Genomic DNA, 21,014 nt, shown 5'->3' with positions numbered 1-21,014 from the left:
ACTTAACAAAATCATTCACTATTACGTGAGCTTTCCTGGTACATTTTAAATCCTAATAAACACATGAAAGTCATGTATTCACGTAGAGCATTTAATAATGTGCCATTTGTATACAAAGAAGGGCACTGTATATGGATCTTGGTCTTTTAGTCATCTGTGAAACAAAAAATTTGCTGAATTTTATACCACCATAAATGTGTTGTTTGTGTTTTTTTCTAAAGCAAAGTTAGTTTTTAACTAGCTCCCGAAACATTTTAAACTGGAGCCCAGTGTGTCAAATTTTATCTGATTGGTATCACTAGACTTAGCTGGGAAAAGGATATGTCCAGTAGCAACTATGTATTTCATTGGTCTGATATGTTACAGTATTTTCTGTTTTTTGGTAATTGCTGAAATTCATAGACACTAAATTTATTTGGGTTTAGTTTTATACCTTATTTGGACTCAAACAGATTTGGAACATCTGCTCTAGCACTTTGTCAGCTGCGTTTCAAAACACTCCTTCCTGATGGAAAACACATCACCTATGATGTATTCTTGCCAAAAAAAAAAAAAAAGATTAGCTGAATCTAATCAATCCTTTATAGGTCCAACTACAATTTATAGGAAATAAGGGGACAAAGAAACATATTTATCAACACCTCAGCAAAATCCAGACAGTTGGAGACTATATAAAAAATTGACACAGTTTTTTCAAATAAATTGCATGAAAAAAAGAGTGAGAGAAGAGGAAACTTTCAGATGACATGAGAGTTAAAAGACATCAACCAATCACAATACATGGACCTTATTTGGATCTTGATTTTCACAAACTAACGTATATTTTACATATATGATATTTTGAGAAACTGGCAATATGAATACTTTCTGATAAAGAGGAATTATTTTTACATGATAAATTGTTGAAGTTGGTTCCTGGGTACTGGGTGTTAGTTATACTATTCTCTTTGCTTTTGAATATGTTTAAACGTTTTTCTTGTAAAAAGTTTAAAAATACATATACTTCCTTATTTTGTTTTAGAACTAAAAGGAAAACCAAAGGCTTTCTATTTTATCTTTTTTGCTGCATTTTGCTATTGAGAAAAAATGTACTCTTTAACAGTTGACAATGGATTTTCATTTTCTTAGAGATTTACTTTGATAATTCATTTCACTGTTCTAGTCAATAAAAAATGCATTAAATTAAGAAAAAATGAAAATTTTTGTTGTAGACTATCAGTAAATCAGTAAAAGTAATTGGCCCCATTTACCTAATGTATTAATCAGTAAAATCAGTAAAAGTAATTGGCCTCATTTACCTAATACATTAATCATATTATCAAATGATTTATGAATAGTAATGGACTTGGATTATCATTTATATGTAATTAGATTGATTTGGGGACAGATGGTATTGATGTTAAAATTTGAGGTATAAAGATTGTTGAGAATTATATGATATTGATACTGTGGTTTGGAGTAAAGGATGTGCTTGCCAGACTCATTTTCCTTTGGAAATAAATAGTAAAGTCCCAGCTACCCTAGAGCCTTTCTACTCAAAGTGGGGTCTGCATACTGTTGACATTATGGTACTAAATAGCAAGTAGCTGATTAGGAGATGTAGATTACAAGAGGAAATTGGTGTTTGCATATTCTAGGTCATTATTTTGGGGTTTTTTTTTTCCCCCTCAGGCAGAAGCCGAGGAAGATTGTCATTCTGATACTGTCAGAGCAGATGATGATGATGAAAATGAAAGCCCCGCTGAAACAGATCTGCAGGCATGTTTCTTAATTGTATAATTTTTTGTTCCATCTCCATATAGAAGCAGAAAGTTGTCATAATTAAGATTTGTGGATTCCTGTTTGCATTGCAGTTAACTGTATTTTCATATTGGTTTATAGAGAACTTAAATTATAACTCATTTTGGATTTCTTTTTCTATATTAAGAAATATCAGTCATTGCTGCTATGAAACATAGTATATGGGTTTTGAGTATGCAGATCATGGCTTAAGCATGACTCAAAACCCATACATACATAGCCTTGAAGGAGAGAGATTAACATATTTGACCACCTCAAAGTTTAAAACCTCTGAAAAATGAAAGACATAAATAAAGTTAAGACAGAAAAGAACTACCTAAGCATGTTTCCTCTACCACTTTAGAGATGCTGCAGGTCTATGATGTCAGGCATTCTTTCAGTATTAACCTTCTATGGAATCCAGCTTCGTTGTTCAAACCCACCATAGGCACTTTTGCATTGTCAACTCAAGTTTCTCTTGCCTCAAGTCACTCCTTCGGAGCCTACTCTCTCTTTCCTAACATTAAGCCTTTAAGCTTTCTCTTCTTAGCATTTCATATTTATAGGATCAGATGGGTGTTAACTGTCTAGCACGTGGCATAGTAAGCTGAGGAATTGTGCTGCTCTAACTTGAATGATCCAATGTATATCAGTCATATCGAAAGTTGAAGATGGACTCAAGCTGCTAAAACACGGGCAGCTGTTGCTCAAGAAGAAGCTGACATTTTCCAGCACTGTGTTGTGCTTTAGCTGCAAGCTTGGTCTTTTCTTTTCTGTCTTCCATGGCCCCTCTTGGGTCCAAGTTCACTGGTCTCTGTTCCACAAATAAAATAAGTTAAAGGCAAAGGCTCAATTCAGGGGAGGAGGAAGAGCATGCTAAGCTCTTTGCATTTTCCTCTTTAATCTGCACATGTCTCCAGGAGGTCAAAACTACTATTATCTTCATTTTATAGACTGGGTGGGAGGCTGTTAAATGTTGAAGCTGTAACTCCAACCAATATCTGTCTGGCTGCAAAAGAAAGATCCTTGGATCTTTTTTAACTTCATGCTTTTCTTTTTGGAGACTAAAACCTAGAACTCCCAGAATAATTTGTACCTGTCTCCTCTAAAGTGAACAGTTCTTAGGAGCTCCAAAGCCAAAAGGAAATTGGGTGAGTGGCTATGACATTCAAGATATCAAACCAGACACATTTGTAATTGTTCCCTATGCAAGCTTCCCCCCAAATTTCTCTATCTCTCTCTCTTCCTTGTTTTTCCTGATCACAGTTAAGAGAAAGTCATAATCAGGGATGAATTTATCTCCCAGTTTAGAATCATAAGACTGGCTTGGTGACTTATGAGCAGTTAGATCTTGACTGGTAATAACCACACTTTAGTTTCCTCATCTGTAAAATGGAGTCTATTACTCAATTGTCTGCCTCCTTGGCAAACTGTGGAATAAAAGAAATGGTATATGTGAAAGCCTTTGTAAACTGCAAAGTGCCACGTCTTCTTTCACTGACTGATTCATTCTTTCAATAGAGAGTAAGTGCCTCTTTGTGAAAAGCACTGTTAGGCTATTCGATGGACACAAATGAAGAAAATACCATCGCAGTCCTTAAAATAACTACATGAATATTTACATGACTAACTATGAGATCTTAGAGAAGCAATGTGAGAGGAAGATTCAGCAAAATGGAGGAAGATGGCATCATTAAGAGCAATCTGGAAGATAAAATCTGTGGAATTTGGCAACTGTTTCATTAAACTATGCATTCATTCATCCATGAACCAAAAAAAAAATAATAAATAAATAAAGTTAAGAGAAACAGTCAACTGGAAAAACTGTTTACCACATATGGACAGAGGAATGATATCCTCAATATACAGAACATTCTGATAAATTAGTAGAAGAACACAAAGAGATGTGAATGGACAATTCACACACAAAAAAGAATATAAATGGCTAGTAAACATTTGAAGAAATAATTGTCCTCATGAATAATTTAAAAATACAACTTAAAAAAATGCAACCATTTAAAAAATGCAATCTACAATGAGATGTCATTTTTTTTTTTTTTTAATCCATCGATTTGGTGAATAATGCCCATTGTGGTCCAGGCTTTGAGGCCACTCCTGCAGTATTCATTAAAGTGTAAATTGCTACAACTTTTCTAGAGGGCAGACTGGCCATATGTATCAAAATGAAAAACATGCATTTCCTTTGATCCAGCAATTCCGCTTCCAGGAATTTAGCCCTAATGACACAAGGGAAAGAGTAAGTAAATATGTATATACAAAGATACTCATTGTAGCATTTTTATATAGGATAAATAGAATACAACCAAAATATCTATCACTTGTGTTAAGGAATGATCATGTCCTTTTAAATGCTGTTACATAAAAGATGAGGTAAAGCTTTGTGCCCTGAAATAGAAAAATATTTACTGTAATTCCTTGAGTGCATCTCACTGAATTTAGAAGCTTTCTAAAATCAGTTTATTTGGAATGCATTATCTCATAGACACTGAGTGCTCCTAAAGATTCTGTAGGTCAGAGATGTGTGTGCTATGTGTTGGGGGGGGGGGGAGGCCTGTGGAGACTAGTTATTTTTAAAACTTATATATATGTATATCATATGTGCCCAGTTTTTTTTAAAGCCAGTATAATTTACGCAATACTATTAGCAGTGGTCCTCTGTAAGAAGAAGGCTATCCCAGATTGGCTTTCCCAGGAGGCAGACTCTTAGCTGGAGACTGCCATGCACGAGGTGTATTCAGGAGCTCTTGGGGTCCACACCTATGGAAGGAAGGCAGGGAAGCAGGAGTGGGCAGAGGAGAAAGTGGAGCTGGAGTGCACCCTTAACGGAATGCTTCAGCCAATCCTCTGCAGAGTTCCAAAGATGGAATAACCCTTCAGAGCTGGCCTGAGGTGCAGCGAGAGGGCTGAGTTTTTATACCATCTGGTTAATCGGTCATTAGATGGGGATGGCCTGAGAAGATGGTGGGATGTTGCTGAGGGAGCATCTCAGGCTGAGGTAATGACCCAAAGGGGCTGACATGTGAGGGCTGTGTTTTGGTAGCACTCCCAGCAGTTGGGGTAGTAAGTTCTTTATTCCTGAAGGGGAATTTGGCCGGCACGTTAGAGTCCACCACTCGGGGATTTCACTTTTTCTGTATTTAAAAATTTTGTAATATTACGTATTTAAAAAGTATTTCCTTTTTGAAAAGTACTGTTTCTTAAAAAGAAAAGCTTGGGGCTCACAGAGTTTTCAGTAACACTCCTAATATCTACTAGATGATGCATTCCAAATAAAGACTAGAAAGTTTACAAATTCAGTCCATAAATGATTGCTTGTATTTTTAATTCCAATTAAAATTCGGTTCTCTAATCTCCTTAGTCTTGAGGTATAGACTAACTCGTTTTAGCTCTAAGTTTTAGGCAGATTTTCCTAATTTCTTTACAGTTTTAAGCAGAAAATTATTTAGAAAGATAATAGGTATTTAGTAGGTTTCAGTTTAGTAATAGACAATGACAGTATTTTCTGGTCTTAGAGAAATAAGTATATAAATGGAAATAGATGTGAGACATATTGATAAATTGTTCTCATTTTAGGCTCTAGGTTTTAGGCAAATTCTTATAATTTCTTTACAGTTTTAAGTGGAAAACTATTTAAAAAGATAATAGGTATTTAGTAGGTTTCAGTTTAGTAACATACAATGACAGTATTTTCTGATCTTAGAGAAATAAGTATATAAATGGAAATAGATGTAAGACATATTGATAAATTGTCCCAGAGTTGAGCTACTCTTCTTCGATGAGTCCTAAATTAGTTTTCTTCTCTTAGGCCCAGCTCCAGATGTTCCGAGCTCAGTGGATGTTTGAACTTGCCCCAGGTGTAGGCTCTAGCAATTTAGAAACTCGACCTTGCAGAGGATCAACAAGAAGCTCTTTACTGAAAGCAGATACCAAAGGAAAACAAGAACTGGCAAAGGAGGAAAAGTTAAGTATTACAGACATTGCTTCCTTAAAAGTTTACCTACTGAAAGTGACAGCTGATGCTGGCTCACAGTGCTTCACCAGCTTTATAATCTTCAGATAGTCTATGTAACCCTAGCCTCCCATATAATAAATTACCCATTTTGTTTGCACATAAAAATTTTCATTGACATAAGTAAGTAACCATTGTAGTCATACTCTAGTAACGTAAGTACATAACCTATAAAATTAAAAAAAATTTCTTCATATGGAAAAATTTCGACAAGTATTCTACTTGTTTGTACATCCCTCACTGCTACTTCTAGCCACTTGAGAGGATGCCACCGTTCTGCATGGGCTTCTTTCCAGTGGATACCCCATTTTCCATCTCTTCATAGAACTGTTTTTTTGTTAATTTATAGACCCCCCCCCAAAAAAAGATTGTTGCTTCGGAATTTATTAACAGAGCCCAAAAGGAGAAAACAGTTGTTCAAATATTGACACCTTTTCCAAAAGTCTTAATTTAATGAAATATTTTATTATATTTTGAGTTGAACAAATTTACAATGATGCATTAATCTGTTACCTTCCCTTATTTTGGGAAATTTTGAAAGTACTCATACTGAGAAAACTGTGAATGCTGTCTTCTTGTCACCTCTTTCCTCTTGCCTATTCACGTGAAGTAGGCACAGCACACTATTTCACTTTTCATTATTCTATTCCATAGAAACTGTCATCTTCACATCATCAGATCCAAATTTTTGCTTACAGTTTGCTATTAAATAATTAACATTACTATGATGATTCAAAACTTCCATACTGTTCTTTTTTTTTAAATCACACAGAATTTTATTCTTTTTATTTTGAAATTAATTCTTGCACATTACAGGTACAGGGAGATCCTGTGCACCCTTCACACAGTTTCCCCCAATAGTAGCATCTTGGTTTACTATAGTATAATATCAAAACCAGGAAATAGACATTGATATAATCCACAGAGGTTATTCTAGTTTCCCCAGTTTCACAGTCATTTGTGTGTGTGTGTGTGTGTGTTTCATGAAATTAATCTTATATGTAGCTTCATGTAACCACTGCCACAATCAAGATACAAAACTATTCCATCACCACAAGGCTCCCTTCTACCTCTTTATAGTTATACTCACATCTTCTGCCCTCCCCACCAATTCCTAACTCCTGCCAACCACTAATCTGTTCTTAATCTCTGTATTTTCGATATTCCAAGGATACAGTATGTAATCTTTTGCAGATTCACTTTTCTCACTCAGCATAATTCCTTGAGATATCTCCAACTTGTGTTTATCCGTGGTTTTTCCTTTTTATTGCTGCATAGTTGTCCCCAGTAGGGATGTGCCCATTTGTTAAACTACTTACTCACTGAAGGTCATTTGGATTGTTTCCAGTTTGGGGCTGTTACCAGTAGGGCTGCCAACAACAATCATATACTGGTTTTTGTGTGAACCTCCATTTTCATTTCTCTGGGATAAATTACAAAAAGTACAATTGCTGGGTTGTATGGTAAGTGCATGTTTGGTTTTAAAAGAAACCAGTGTGGCTGTACCTTTGTACCTTTCCACCAGCAATGTATGAGTGATCTAATTTTTCTACATTTAGTGTTATCACTACTTTTTATTTTAGCCATGTGATAGGTGTGTAGGAAAATCTTGTAATTCTAATTTGCATTCCCTCTAATGGTTAGTGATGTTGAACATCTTTTCCTATGCTTATTTGCCATCTGTATATCCTCTTTGTGAAATGTCTGCTCATGTCTTTTCTAACTAGATGGCTTATTTTTTACTGTTGAGTTTTGAGGATCTTCATATATTTATATATATATTCCTGAACAATGTATATTAGATATATAGTTTGTTGGATATGTGGTTTGCAAATATTTTTTCCCAGTTTGTAGCTTGTCTTTTCATCCTCATAACAGCATTTTTACAGAGCAAAGGTTTTTAATTTTGATGAGGTCCATTTTGTCAGTTTTCCCTTTTACAGATCATGCTTTTTTTTTTTTTTTATTAAATTCAGTTTTATTGAAATACATTCACACACCATACAATCATCCATGATATACAATCCACTGTCCACAGTATGATAACATAGTTATGCGTTCATCACCACAGTCTATCTCTGAACATTTTCCTTACGTCAGAAAGAACCAGAACAAGAATAAAAAATAAAAGTGAAAAAAACACCCAAATCATCCCCCCATCCCACCCCATTCGTCCTTTAGTTTTTATCCCCATTCCTCCACTCATCCATACACTAGCTAAAGGGGGTGTGATCCACAAGGTCTTCACAATCACACTGTCATCCCTTATAATCTACGTTATTATATAATTGTCTTCAGGAGTCCAGACTGCTGGGTTGGAGTTTGGTAGTTTCAGGTATTTACTTCTAGCTATTCCAATACATTAAAGCCTAAGAGGTGTTATCTATATAGTGCATAAGAATGTCCACCAGAGTGACCTCTCAACTCCATTTGGAATCTCTCAGCCACTTACAGATCATGCTTTTGATGTCAAGTATGAGAGCTCTTTGCCTAGTCTAAGTCCCAAAGATTTTCCTCTACGTTTTTTTTCTAAAAGGTTTATAAGTTTTACATTTAAGTCCATGATCTATTTTGAGTTAATTTTTGTGTGAGGTGTGAGGTTTACTTTGAGGTTCCTTTTTCTTTTTTTTTTTTTTTTTGTTTATGGATGCCCAATTGTTCTAGTACCATTTGTTAAAAAGGCTATCCTTCTGCTATACATGCTTGTTTTTTTTTTTTTTTTTTTTTTTTTTTTTTAAATCATCATTTTATTGAGATATATTCACATACCACGCAGTCATACAAAACAAATTGTACTTTCGATTGTTTACAGTACCATTACATAGTTGTACATTCATCACCTAAATCAATCCCTGACACCTTCATTAGCACACACACAAAAATAACAAGAATAATAATTAGAGTGAAAAAGAGCAATTGAAGTAAAAAAGAACACTGGGTACCTTTGTCTGTTTGTTTCCTTCCCCTACTTTTCTACACATCCATCCATAAACTAGACAAAGTGGTGTTTGGTCCTTATGGCTTTCCCAATCCCATTGTCACCCCTCATAAGCTACATTTTTATACAACTGTCTTCGAGATTCATGGGTTCTGGGTTGTAGTTTGATAGTTTCAGGTATCCACCACCAGCTACCCCAATTCTTTAGAACCTAAAAAGGGTTGTCTAAAGTGTGCATAAGAGTGCCCACCAGAGTGACCTCTCGGCTCCTTTTGGAATCTCTCTGCCACTGAAGCTTATTTCATTTCCTTTCACATCCCCCTTTTGGTCAAGAAAATGTTCTCCGTCCCACGGTGCCAGGTCTACATTCCTCCCTGGGAGTCATATTCCACGTTGCCAGGGAGATTCACTTCCCTGGGTGTCTGATCCCACGTAGGGGGGAGGGCAGTGATTTCACCTTTCAAGTTGGCTTAGCCAGAGAGAGAGGGCCACATCTGCGCAACAAAGAGGCATTCAGGAGGAGACTCTTAGGCACAAATACAGGGAGGCCTAGCCTCTCCTTTGCAACATGCTTGTTTTTAATGTAAATTTTCAAAAATTGTCCTTCACTGTTTGTTTATATAGGCTCGAGAACTCTTCTTAAAAGCAGTAGAAGAAGAGCAAAATGGAGCCCTCTATGAAGGTAAAAACTCAGAGCCCAGGATCATTTTGTCATGACATTTCTGAATAACGACTCTTTATTACTGAACATTTTTTTTTTGACTAGAACATATTTGGTATAATGGTGTCAGTTTCCCTATATTCAAAATTTTTTTTTAAAAAAATAAAAATTGTGTTTCTGTGTAACCTGTTTCTTTCCAAAAAATAATGCTGGGAAGCATCATCATATTAGTAGGAAGAATTAAATAACTTTTTTCTAGGTTTTAGTATTTAGTAATTGTTATTAATAAAGCCTTGAAAATATTGTTACTCATTTTAAAATAGGATATGCTCCTTTTATAGGTTAAAATTACTTCAGAAGAAGGAAGTATAAAGGATAGGTTGAGAAACATGTAAATGGGTGTTTTTTAAAAGCTCTAACTTTTTACCAAAAGGAATATTCTTCAACTTTAATTGTCTCTTTTATTATTAATCAAGTAGAAATAAGTAAGTGAAAAGTGTTGGGGCCGTTTGTAATATTAGGTTTGCAATTACATTTTCATTTTTTGATAATAAAGGTAAGAATGTTTATGTTTGAATCATTTGAAAATGCCCCATAAGTAACATTTAGAATTACTGCATTTACTTGTAAGCTTCATTTAGTGTTATTTTTACTCAGATTTTAAAATATCCCAATGGTGAAGTCTCTCCTGCAATCTACATTAAGTTGTAAGGTTCACATCTCCCCTTTGTACACAGTAATTCACCCAGCGTAATAGAACATGAGAATTTATTGAATTTATTAGACTTCCTCCAAGTGAAAAAGAATTAGTTGGCTTCTATAGTCCCAAGTTCTACTGGCATGTCTCTGTAGAGGGATGATTAATTATTATCTCTCTGACCCACCTGGCCAGGAGATTTATAAAAAACAGGATTTAAAAGGGAGATAAATAAGAGCCAACTAGGCTAAAGGAAGTTGAATTTGAAGGATAAACTCCAAAAAATTCTTTTCTTATTCCACCCCGTAGGAAGCATTTGATCTTCCTCAAATCTCCATCCTAGAAAGAGGAGTTTCCTTAGAAGTATTTTGGTTGGGGGCTATAGCAATTGTATTTTCAAAGTCTGAAGAAAGACATCCACATAAGATCACTTCTAAAAATATATAAGAGGGTGAGGAACAAGATGGGAAGGGCTAAAAGATAAGAGTAGAAGACAGCATCTTAAGTTTCTCTAACATGTTAGCTTTGGGAAAAGAGTATTTTTCAGCAGTCAGGTTTGGAAATAAGTTTGTTCACCAAAACTATTGTTGCATACAAAAAAGGGAATTTGGCTGTTTGTAAAGATGTTACCAAATTGAACTGCAGTTAAGAATAAACAAAGGAAATGTCAAAAATGTGTGGTCATAGCTAATTTAGCTTTATTTCTTCTTTTAGCCATCAAGTTTTATCGTAGGGCTATGCAACTCGTACCTGATATTGAGTTCAAGATTTCTTATACCCGGTCTCCCGATGGTGATGGCGTTGGAAACAGCTAGTGCGTATATAATCTGATAGCCAGAAATGCATAGTTTTTAAAAGTTAAAAAATCTTTGCCCTGTTGACTCTTTTTTTTTAATCTTCATTTTATTGAGATATATTCACATACCACTCAGTCATACAAAACAAATCATACATTCAATTGTTCACAGTACCATTACATAGTTGTACATTCATCACCTAAATCAATCCCTGACACCTTCATTAGCACACACACAAAAATAATAAGAATAATAATTAAAGTGAAAAAGAGCAATTGAAGTAAAAAAGAACACTGGGTACCTTTGTATGTTTGTTTGTTTGTTTCCTTCCCCTATTTTTCTACTCATCCATCCATAAACTAGACAAAGTGGAGTGTGGTCCTTATGGTTTTCCCAATCCCCTTGTCACCCCTCATAAGCTACATTTTTATACAATTGTCTTCGAGATTCATGGGTTCTGGGTTGTAGTTTGATAGTTTCAGGTATCCACCAGCTACCCCAATTCTTTAGAACCTAAAGAGGGTTGTCTAAAGTGTGCATAAGAGTGCCCACCAGAGTGACCTCTCGGCTCCTTTTGGAATCTCTCTGCTACTGAAGCTTATTTCATTTCCTTTCACATCCCCCTTTTGGTCAAGAAGATGTTCTCCATCCCACGATGCCAGGTCTACATTCCTTCCCGGGAGTCATATTCCACGTTGCCAGGGAGATTCACTCCCCTGTGTGTCTGATCCCACGTAGTGGGGAGGGCAGTGATTTCACCTTTCAAGTTGGCTTAGCTAGAGAGAGAGGGCCACATCTGAGCAACAAAGAGGCATTCGGGAGGAGGCTCTTAGGCACAATTATAGGGAGGCCTAGCCTCTCCATTGCAGCAACCGTCTTCCCAAGGGTAAAACCTATGGTAGAGAGCTCAACCCATCAAACCACCAGTTCCCTATGTCTGTGGTCATGTTAGCAACCATTGAGGTGGAGTAGGCCAATACCCCTGCATTCTCCACAGGCTCCTCAAGGGGTCACTACATATTTTTTTCCTGGTTTTTTTTTTTTAACCTGTTCTTCCTTTTTAAATCAACTGCATGGAAAAAAAAATTAAAAACAAAACAAAAAAAGCAAAAACAAAAAACAAAAAACAAAAACATACAATAAAAGAACATTTCAAAGAGACCATAACAAGGGAGTAAGAAAAAGACAACTAACCTAAGATAACTGCTTTACTTCCAACCTGTTCCTACTTTACCCCAAGGAAGTTACGTAATATAGCAACATTTCTGTGAACTTGCTCCTACTATATCCATCAGCAATTAACTGCCCTGTTGACTCTTAACATAAAAATAAGATGGTGCTAGTTTTATCTTTAGTATATCATTGTGTATAAAGTTGCAGAACATTTTTAATAACGGAAATTTTAAAATATGGGAATATACATTTTAAGCAGATATAAAGAAAAATAAGATGATGGAGTTTTTTTTAAAAACGGATTATTACAAGGAGTAAATTAAAGGACACTTCAACTTTCTGAAGACTATTTGAAGTAGAGAGTGTTAAAATGTATTTGGATCAAAGTTAACAAAATGTTAATAATGGTTGAAATTGTGATGGATACATGAGGTTTCATTATACTAGTCTCTCCTTTTATGTATGTTGGAAACTTTACATTAAAAAGCAGACTTTTAATTTCATTAGGAAATGCTTAATTATAACAAGACACTTTATTGTTCTCTTAAAGTATGTAGATAGAACGTTATCAAAACTATAACACATGTTTAAAGCACAGGTGCAAGATATAAGCATTCCTAAAAGAAATCAGTTATATTGTCTAGATGCCACTTGCATCAGACTTACCAAGTAGCAGTGATGATTTTCTGTGTACGAAATCAAGAAAACGTATTTTTCAGCCAATACTTTTGAAGCTGTTTGCAAGATAATTATAAAATTGCTTTGGCTTAATCTTTATATCCCTAAAAAGCCAATTTGCTGGTATTAGAAGGGAAAGGAATCCCCTTGGGGATAGGAAAAGAGTTTGGGTAATGAGATATTGTATTAGCTATTATATTATTCTATTACTCAGTCATGAAATAATTAACTAAAAAGTTACCTTTATTGATAACCTATATTTATTGTCAATATTTTTAACTGTTTATGGTGTTTACACTTAAGTTTTAGATAAGCCATATTTTAAGCATTTATTGCCCATTTTAACTTTTCAACTAATAATATTGTTCACCCAATTAGGTTTAACACAGTAGGGTGTTTCATACTGCAAATGAATCATTTTGGCTTTCTCTAAGCCTTTTTAAAATTTGGGTAGGGTTATTTAGAGCCAGTTTTTTAAATAGGCACCAAGTGCTGTTAAGGAATTTGTACTAAAACACTAAGGAAGCATTTCTTTTTTCTACCATCCCTTTGTAGGCAAACCCAAATGTTATGAAAGTTCTTAAGGGTACAATCATTTTTTATCAGATCTGATAAACCATAAAAGTTTCTTTGCTATTTTCTGGCTTCTCCTGTAAAATGTTTGTAGAATAGCCATTGAACCCATCTAATATTCAACCAGACTTGCCCTTTGTTGTATTATAAAAAGCCCTTCCTGATTCTCCGTTATCTTCATCCAATCCTTTCTGTAAGTCTGATCATCTTTAAGATTAACTCCAGCAAAAATGGAAAGTTTGAATGTTTTTCTAGAACTCTTAACTACACATTTATTTATACTGGTAGATGATTTGTGGACCTGCTAAATTTTTTCAAATTATATATTTTTGTCTTTAAGGTAGGGTAGTGAGTTAAGGCACATCTATTAGAAACACTACCTCAGATGACACCTGTTTATTTGATACTCATCCAATTAGAATGGATTAGGTTCACTTAAAAAGAATTTATTCACATAAGAGTTTCAAAATCATTTAAAATTGCCCTTTTCACTAACTTGTAAAATCTCTACTTTATTGTAAAAATAATTATTTAAATCTCAACATGTGTATCCAAAACTCCTAATTTTTCCTGGGTGGTAATTAAAATTGCTGAAATTTTTTTCTTCAAAAAATTTGGTCTGCTTTGCAAGACAGACAGGATGTTACCACATCAAAAAATTATATAAAGTAGTAAGTTTGTTTTTAGGGGACTCTTTCTAATGCAGATTTGAAAGTGCTATGAAAAATCAGTTTCTAAACTGTATGTTTGTAGACTAGGCACTTAATTCATTCACTTCTCTTCTTTTTTCAGCATTGAAGATAATGATGATGATAGCAAGATGGCAGATCTCTTGTCTTACTTCCAGCAGCAACTCACATTTCAGGAGTCTGTGCTCAAACTGTGTCAGCCTGAACTTGAGAGCAGTCAGACTCACATCTCAGGTTTGAATTCTTGGTTGTTATAACTTGGTGAGAAATACTTTAACTTTAGATTTGAATTTTCCAAATTTATCAAGCCAGACAATTGCTGCTCTAGTTCAAAATATAAGTGAGAGATGTAGTTATAATTACTGTTTTTATATACTAATAAGCTTTTTAAAATCTGAAGTAGAGGAGAGTTTGTAGTGCAGTTGTTCAAGGATGCCATATTTTTATCAGAGAAGATCTATGAGGGTCTGAGTTGTTGAGGTAGACCTAAGAAAATGGGAGAAATACCGATAGTGTCTGGCATTTCAGCCAAGTTGGACAACAGTTGTGAGATAGACTGGATGTTTAAAAATGGATGTGTTTTCTTTTCATATGTTAAATTTTGTTTAATTAGTTACGGGATTTTTCAGAACTGGAGAGCAATTGAAATTTTCAAGGAGATGAAAATAAGTTTCTTTTGTTAACATGTTATATGGATCATACACACATATATAATAGAGTATTTTCTAACTAACTTATTTTAATATATTCTCAGTGGTAAAATATTCTTCAGAGTGAAAAGGGTGCTTTCATAAAAATAGTTTCAGGTCTATTCTGTCCTGAAAAAACAAAGATATTTGTGTCTTGGTGTTAGGAACCATTTTTGCTACTGGATAATTAAAGGCACTTACACTGTAGCTCTGGGCAATACTTTGAGGATATGATATTTACATTTCTAGGTATACATAGAGATTTCTATACTGAGAATGTGGCTGTGACATAAATGCTTTATTGGGGAGTTGTTGGAAGGATGATTTTCTTTTGCAGTACTCCCAATGGAGGTCCTGATGTACATCTTCCGGTGGGTGGTGTCTAGTGAATTGGACCTCAGATCATTGGAACAGTTGTCACTGGTGTGCAGAGGATTCTATATCTGTGCCAGGTACTTTTTTTGTAAAACAACTAGACAGTGGCAAAGAAAAGGATTGTGGTCTTTTGCCATCAGTTGTTCATTTTAATTAAAAAACTTGATTGGTATTCTTGGTAAAAGCTTTTGCTTTGCCATACTTACCTGATTTTTCTCAAATGATTTAGCGTTTGTAGGGTAGAATGCACAAGATTTCCAGGACATAGAATAAAAGGAACTTAAATTATTTTTATCTAGAACAGATGTAATCATATCTACTACTTTAGTAGGGTAGTTTGCATACTAACTTAGCTGATTTGGAAAAAGAATTGTATTTAAAAAATATACTCAAGTTTTTTACAGTAACTAAATCCATCAAGTGGTAATGATTTAAATTTAGATTGCACTAGAATTTTCTTTTGGCCCATTAAAAGCTACCCTATACTTTTAAAATGCTATCTGAGATAATCATAGTGTAGAATAAAATCATTTGAGACTGGCAATTTTTCATGAGTATCTTATATAAAAATAGTATTTAGTCCTTAGCATCTAAAATTTTTTTAAAATATCTTTAGTTCTTTAAAGTCAGATGCGTTATTTTTAGATAATCTAGTTTTGTTTGGAGTCTTGTATTGTGGGTAAAATATTTGAATTGCTGGAGGCTGAAGCCTTTGTTTTTAGTAATTTTTTGTGCTATTCTATTTAACAGATACCTATTAAGCACCTACTGGATTGCCATCAGCCTTTTGAAATAGAGTTCACTGGCACTGTTTTCCTTTAACTGTTCTTTAATTGTACATAAGAAAGTATTATAAGGAAGCAGTTGATCAAGGAAGCAAATTTTGAGGGATAAACTGTAAATACACAGTCCAGCATAAATTTGGCAGAGGGGGGAGGGATTTATTTTTCTGCAGCCTGGCACGCATATCAGTAGTATTTCACATATTTAAATCTGAATATTTCAAGTTGTAGATAAAGTTTTGTTTGTTTTTTTTTTTTTGGTAGATAAAGTTTTTAAAAAAAAAATGAGCTATGTAAGAATCGTGTGAATTTTCAATACGTTTTACTTAGATTTTTGTACTAATCCTGTAACAAAGTCTTGTCAGTGCTACCTTCAAAATACCTATTCTGTCAAACCATGTGACCACTTTGATGACTACCATCTGGTGTGGCCACGTTCTGTCTGGCCCACATCCCTGCAGTGGCATCCTCCATGGTCTCCTAGCTTCCCCTCTTACACCCTAAGAGCCTAGTCCCTATAAACCACCAGAGTGATCTTTTACTTTTTTTTTTTAATCCCAATTAACTTTATTATTGCTTCCCACATAACTCTGGGTTATGTGCCAAGTACTGCTTTAATAAGTGGGACAAGAATCTGAAAGATTAATGAGGTTCTAGCCCAATTTATGCAACCTACATTCCATCCAAGAGTAGACTTTTTAAAAAAAGAAAACTTTTTTATTTTGAAATACTTTCAAACTTACAAAACAGTTAGAAAAATAATACCAACCCTATATAGAGATCTCCAACATACCCCTAACCTTCCCCCAGATACCCAGATCCACCATTTTGCCACATTTGCTGTATCATTCTATTTAGCTGTCTGTCAGTCTGTTTTCTCGATACTTGAGTGTAGGTTATATACATCATGCTCTTTGAACACTTATTACTGCCATGTTCATTTCCTAAGAACAAGGATAGTCACTTATGTAACCTCTGTAACTTATGCACTTATGTAAGCCCAGTTATCAAGTGCAAGAAATTTAAGAATTGATATAAAGCTTAAAGTCTGTGTTCCATTTTTTCATATTGCCCAATAATATCCCTTTGGGCCTTATAGTCTATATTCCCATTTTTTCGCATGTCCCAGAAATGTCTTTTGGGTCCTTTTCTCCTCCATGATTAGATCTCATCCAGGGTCATGTATTGCATTTAATTGTCAGTGTCTCTTTAGTTGCTTTTTCTTTCTTTTCTTTTTTCTAATAGTGGGAACATTTATACAACATAGACTTTTCCATCTCACCAACTCCTATGCATATCATTCAGTGGGATTAATCACAGTTGCAATATTGTCATACCTTCACCACTTTCCTATACTAAAACTTTCCCATCTCCCCAAAGAGAAATTCTGCACCCATAAAGCATTAACTGCCCCCTGCCCCTGGCAAACTGTTTTCTAATTTCTGTCTCTATAAGCTTGCATATTCTCTGATATTTTCTTCATAGTTATCCTGGGGCTTAAATTTAACATTCTAATCTACAGCACTCTCAATTGCTTTGGTGTCAACTTAATTTCAATAGTATACACAAACTGTGTTCTTATATCCCTCTATCCCCCCCACCTTTATGTAGTTTTTGTTACAAATTACATATTTATAGATTATGAATTCAAAACCAGTGACTTCATCATTGCATTTCATGCATTTGCTGTTTAGATCTTGTAAGAAGTAGGGAAGTGGAGGTAGAAACCAAAAAATACAGTAGTACTGGAATTTGTATTTACCCATGTCATTACCCTCACTAGAAATCTATTTCTTCAAGTGGCTTTGATCTGTTGTCTATTGTTCTTTCCTTTCAACCTGTAGAGATCTTTTTATCATCTGTTGTAGGACTGATCTAGTGGTGACAAACTTCCTCAGCTTTTGTTTATCTGGGAATGTCTTAATCTCTCCCTCATTTGTGAAAGACAGTTTTGCTGGATATAGAATTCTTGATTGGCAGTTTTTGCTTTCAGAACTTTAAATGTGTCATCCCACTGTCTTCTTGCCTCCATGGTTCCTGGTGAGAAATCAGCACTCACTCTTCTTGAGGCTCCCTTGTATGTGACATGTTGCTTCTCTCTTGAAGCTTTCAGAATTCTCTGTTTATTTTTGGCATTTAACAGTTTGATTGTAATATGCTGCAGTGTGGGTCTATTTGTTTATCCTGTTTGGAGTTTGTTGAGTGTCTTGGATGTATATCTTCATGTCTTTCGTTAAATTTGGGAAGTTTTCAACCATTATTTCTTTGAATATTCTCTCTGCCACTCACTTTCTTCTCCTTCTGGGATTCCCACAATGTGTGCATTTGGTATGCTTAATGGTGCCCCACGGTTTCCTCAGACTGTTCACTTTCTTCATCTTTCTGCTCCTCAGAATGTATGATTTCAAGTTTTCTTATCCATGTTTTCTTATTCTTTCTTCTGCCAGCTCCAATCTGCTGTTGAACCCCTCTAGGGAATTTTTAATTTCTGTTACTGTGGTCTTCAGCTCTGTTCGGTTTCTTTTCATAATTTCTATCTCTCTATTGATATTCTCTTTATGTTCATCTGTTGTTTTCCTGATTTCCTTTCATTTCTTTGTTCATGTTTTCCTTTAGTTCTTTGAGCAGATTTAGGACCACTTTTAAAAGTCTTTGTAAGGTCTCAGGTCTGATCCTCCTCCCTCATGGTTTCTAATGTTTTAATCTTCTCCTTTGCCTGAGCCATTGCTTCCTGTTTCTTTGTATGTTTTGTAACCTTTTGTTGAGACCTGGACAGTTTGATATTTTAATGTGTCATCCCTAGAATTTAGATTCTGAGACATCTGTTCCTTAAACTTATATCCGCCTGGTGTAATGACAGAGCTTTCCCTTAAATGCCAGGAGCTAACAAAAAAAGAAAAAAAGAAAACACCTTTCCCAGTCTTTGCAGATTGACCTGTGCAAGTACTCTCCTTCAGGGCTTATCCATACAATGAGTGTAAACTATAGAGAATAGCTCCAGGTCAAAGCACAGGGGCTACCCTGATCCTTTTTGCACATGTGTCTTGTTTCAAACATGTATTTGTGGCCCTTGGAATTCCCCCATATCTAAGTATTATTACACAGATACAAATATCCCCTCTTCCCCAGGAATATTCCTAACAGTCCTGGGCACTGCACTGTATGTCCTACAGCCAGCAGTCCCTTGTGCCCCTGCAGCACGACTTGACTGCTGTCCCACAGCGTTCTCTAGTGCGGGACACTGTTATCGAGTTCCGACTTGGCGGGCCTGGGCCAGGGGAACTGATCAGCCCCTAGGAAAGGTAGTGGGGCACGGGTGGTAGCGCCCTCCACGGCCCCCCGGGCCTGAGAAAGTGGAGCCGAATGCAGGCCCCATTTCCTCACCCCAAAGTACAACCGTTGGGGAGGGCTTGCCGGAGAAAACCCCCCCCCCCCCGTGCCTTACCCGCACCCTCCACCCTCTTCGTTACCGGAGCAACTCCCGCCCCTTTTCAAACAACCTCCGCGCCCTCTCAGAACCAATCCAAGCCTTCAACCCCTACAGCTATCCCGCCCTCTAAACCGCCCGATATAAGCTTGTACTCTCCCCTAATAAAGCTCTCTTGGCTTCCTCACCCTAAAAGAAACATGTCCCGCCTGTTTCCTCTCGCCGCCCTCCATACCTTGCACGCCACCGCCGGGGACCTGGCCAAGTCCCCCGCCTCGCCCTCGCCTCTGGGAAAGAGCCCCCGCCGCCGGTACCCTCCGAGCAACGCCGAGAGCCGAGGGTTCAGCAACCGGCCGCCATCCCCCCAGACGATTTAACTGCGACCGCACTCTAGGAGTACTCTGTGAGCCGTCTCTTACAGGCTGATGGGTCCCTCTGGCCACCACCAGAAGTTTGTGCCAAACGTAAATGCTTCCAGCTTGTGCACAAGGGTTACTCTGCTCCTTCCTGTACCAGGACCAGGGATCCACTCTCGGAGTGCAGGCCAGTTCTGCGCTGAGCCAGTGAGGGGTTGGGGAGGAGCCAGCCAGGCACCATGAAATCCTGTCACTTTTAGAAATCCTACCACTTTTAAATAGCCTTTTTCTTGATTCAGTGCTCACCCTGTTACTGCAATCCTTTTACTGTTTCCTGGAGCTTTAGGGTGTTTCTGCCAGTTCTTGCTGGTTGTTCAAAGCTTCTGTGGGGGAAGAACAGGGCCCTGAAGCACCTCACTCCACCATCTTGAACAGGGCAGGGCCCAGAGTGATCTTTTAAAAGCATAAATCAGGTTATATCACTCCCAGGCTCAAAACCCTCTGATGGTATCCATTCCACTTAAAGTAATGGCCACTCCCTCCAGTAGCCTGCAAGATGCTGCCTCATCTGCCCCTTACCACTCTCAGATCCCATTGTTTATACTTCACCTTGCTGGCATTGCAGCAACCATGAGATCCTTCTTGCTGTTTGTTGAGCAGCCAGCCACACTCCCACTTGAGTGCCTTGCAGTTGCCATCGTGTCTGCCCAGGATACTCTTCCCCATAACTACAGTCAGCTGGCTACCTTATCTGAAATGGTGTCTGTTTCCCTGCCACCATCATTCCTCTCCACTTACACTGCTTTGTTTTGGCAGTGAACACACTACCTGAAACTTTTCTCTTTGTTTTCTTGTTTTTCTTTGTTTCCCCACCAGCAAAAGAGCAGGGCCTTTGCCTTGTTTCATCAGTGGATCCCCAGTGTCCAGAACAGTGCATGGCATGTGTTTGACTAATATATGCTGAATAAAAGATGATTGATAGCGAAAATATTTCTTATGTCTATGTGTTTGCACTTAGTCTTTTATATATATTGAGTTGTGCCTCTATTACCTAGAGACCCTGAAATATGGCGTTTGGCCTGCTTGAAAGTTTGGGGCAGAAGCTGTATTAAACTTGTTCCATATACATCCTGGAGAGAGATGTTTTTAGAAAGGCCTCGTGTTCGGTTTGATGGTAAGTTGAATCCTTTAGAAGTTAGGAGAAATATTGATTTATAATGCTAATTTTGATAAATGCACACTTTTTTTAATAACTATCTTTAAGTAATATGAACATGTTTAAAGGAAACCTCAGTAAAAGTAAAGCTGGAAACGTGTTATATGATTTTTTTTTTAGTTTTTTATTTAGTATAATCTCACTTTTTAAAAAT

At 36.4% G+C, this 21,014-nt stretch overlaps 1 protein-coding gene across 2 annotated transcripts in view; it reads left to right on the top strand.

The window, feature by feature from the left end:
- The window catches only part of FBXO9 (F-box protein 9), a 29,475-nt gene that overhangs the window by 3,245 nt on the left and 5,216 nt on the right, over positions 1-21,014 (top strand). The window contains exons 2-8 of one of the 2 annotated variants that reach the window (XM_037843865.1): positions 1,672-1,758; positions 5,606-5,761; positions 9,372-9,429; positions 10,820-10,919; positions 14,119-14,249; positions 15,042-15,156; positions 20,700-20,818. In XM_037843865.1, the coding sequence (XP_037699793.1) occupies positions 1,672-1,758; positions 5,606-5,761; positions 9,372-9,429; positions 10,820-10,919; positions 14,119-14,249; positions 15,042-15,156; positions 20,700-20,818 (766 nt within the window). Of the gene's footprint in view, positions 1-1,671; positions 1,759-5,605; positions 5,762-9,371; positions 9,430-10,819; positions 10,920-14,118; positions 14,250-15,041; positions 15,157-20,699; positions 20,819-21,014 lie in introns of those variants that run through there. The other variant, XM_037843866.1, reaches the window with a different exon arrangement.

This window comes from Choloepus didactylus, chromosome 7 (genome assembly GCF_015220235.1).
Source record: "Choloepus didactylus isolate mChoDid1 chromosome 7, mChoDid1.pri, whole genome shotgun sequence".
NCBI classification, from domain to species: Eukaryota; Metazoa; Chordata; class Mammalia; order Pilosa; family Megalonychidae; genus Choloepus; species Choloepus didactylus.
This window is presented reverse-complemented; position numbering and strand designations above follow the sequence as displayed.